The sequence below is a fragment of the Papaver somniferum genome, unplaced genomic scaffold (genome assembly GCF_003573695.1).
Source record: "Papaver somniferum cultivar HN1 unplaced genomic scaffold, ASM357369v1 unplaced-scaffold_32324, whole genome shotgun sequence".
In the NCBI taxonomy this organism is placed as follows: domain Eukaryota; kingdom Viridiplantae; phylum Streptophyta; class Magnoliopsida; order Ranunculales; family Papaveraceae; genus Papaver; species Papaver somniferum.
In genome coordinates this window covers 1-455 of record NW_020643624.1, presented here as the reverse complement: position 1 = coordinate 455, position 455 = coordinate 1, and the positions used below count along the sequence as shown (strand labels likewise).

The 455-nt window shown below is 38.9% G+C and overlaps 1 protein-coding gene across 1 annotated transcript in view; it reads right to left on the bottom strand.

Moving 5' to 3' along the window:
- LOC113341951 (L10-interacting MYB domain-containing protein-like) overlaps positions 1-405 on the bottom strand; it is a gene marked incomplete at its 3' end in the record, with an annotated part of 866 nt that extends 461 nt beyond the window's left edge. Inside the window, exon 1 of the mRNA XM_026586651.1 lies at positions 73-405. Within this exon, the coding sequence (XP_026442436.1) occupies positions 73-405 (333 nt within the window). The remainder of the gene's footprint in view (positions 1-72) is intronic.
- Positions 406-455: the final 50 nt, after the last annotated feature.

Here is a 455-nt window from a genome sequence, read left to right as displayed (position 1 = left end):
ATACACCACATCTCATCAATACAAAACGAAAAATCCAAATTCATTCAATTGTTACAGAATAACATAACACACCTTGATATATTCATCCCATACAACATCATCAGCAACCACAACTTCTCGCGACTGGTCCCATCCAAATCCACTTTGACCTCTAAGAGTACTTACAACAACATAGTTTTTCTTCAAAGTTTTCATACGATTTTTCAACACATCCTTGGTAAAAGAAGAACCAAAACTCTGCCTGAAATTATCGATAATGTGCGTCCAAGCATGTTTGCTGAACTCACCATCAAGTAGTTGTCCTTCATGTACTTGGTCTGCCATTAGACCCATGAACAGTCGATCCATGGGAGGAGTCCAAGTTGTCCTTCCAGTTTGGGGGTTGGATGATTGATCACTCCCCATACTCTATAATTAACCGACTATGTAAGCTATTGCTAAACAAACTCTTCATG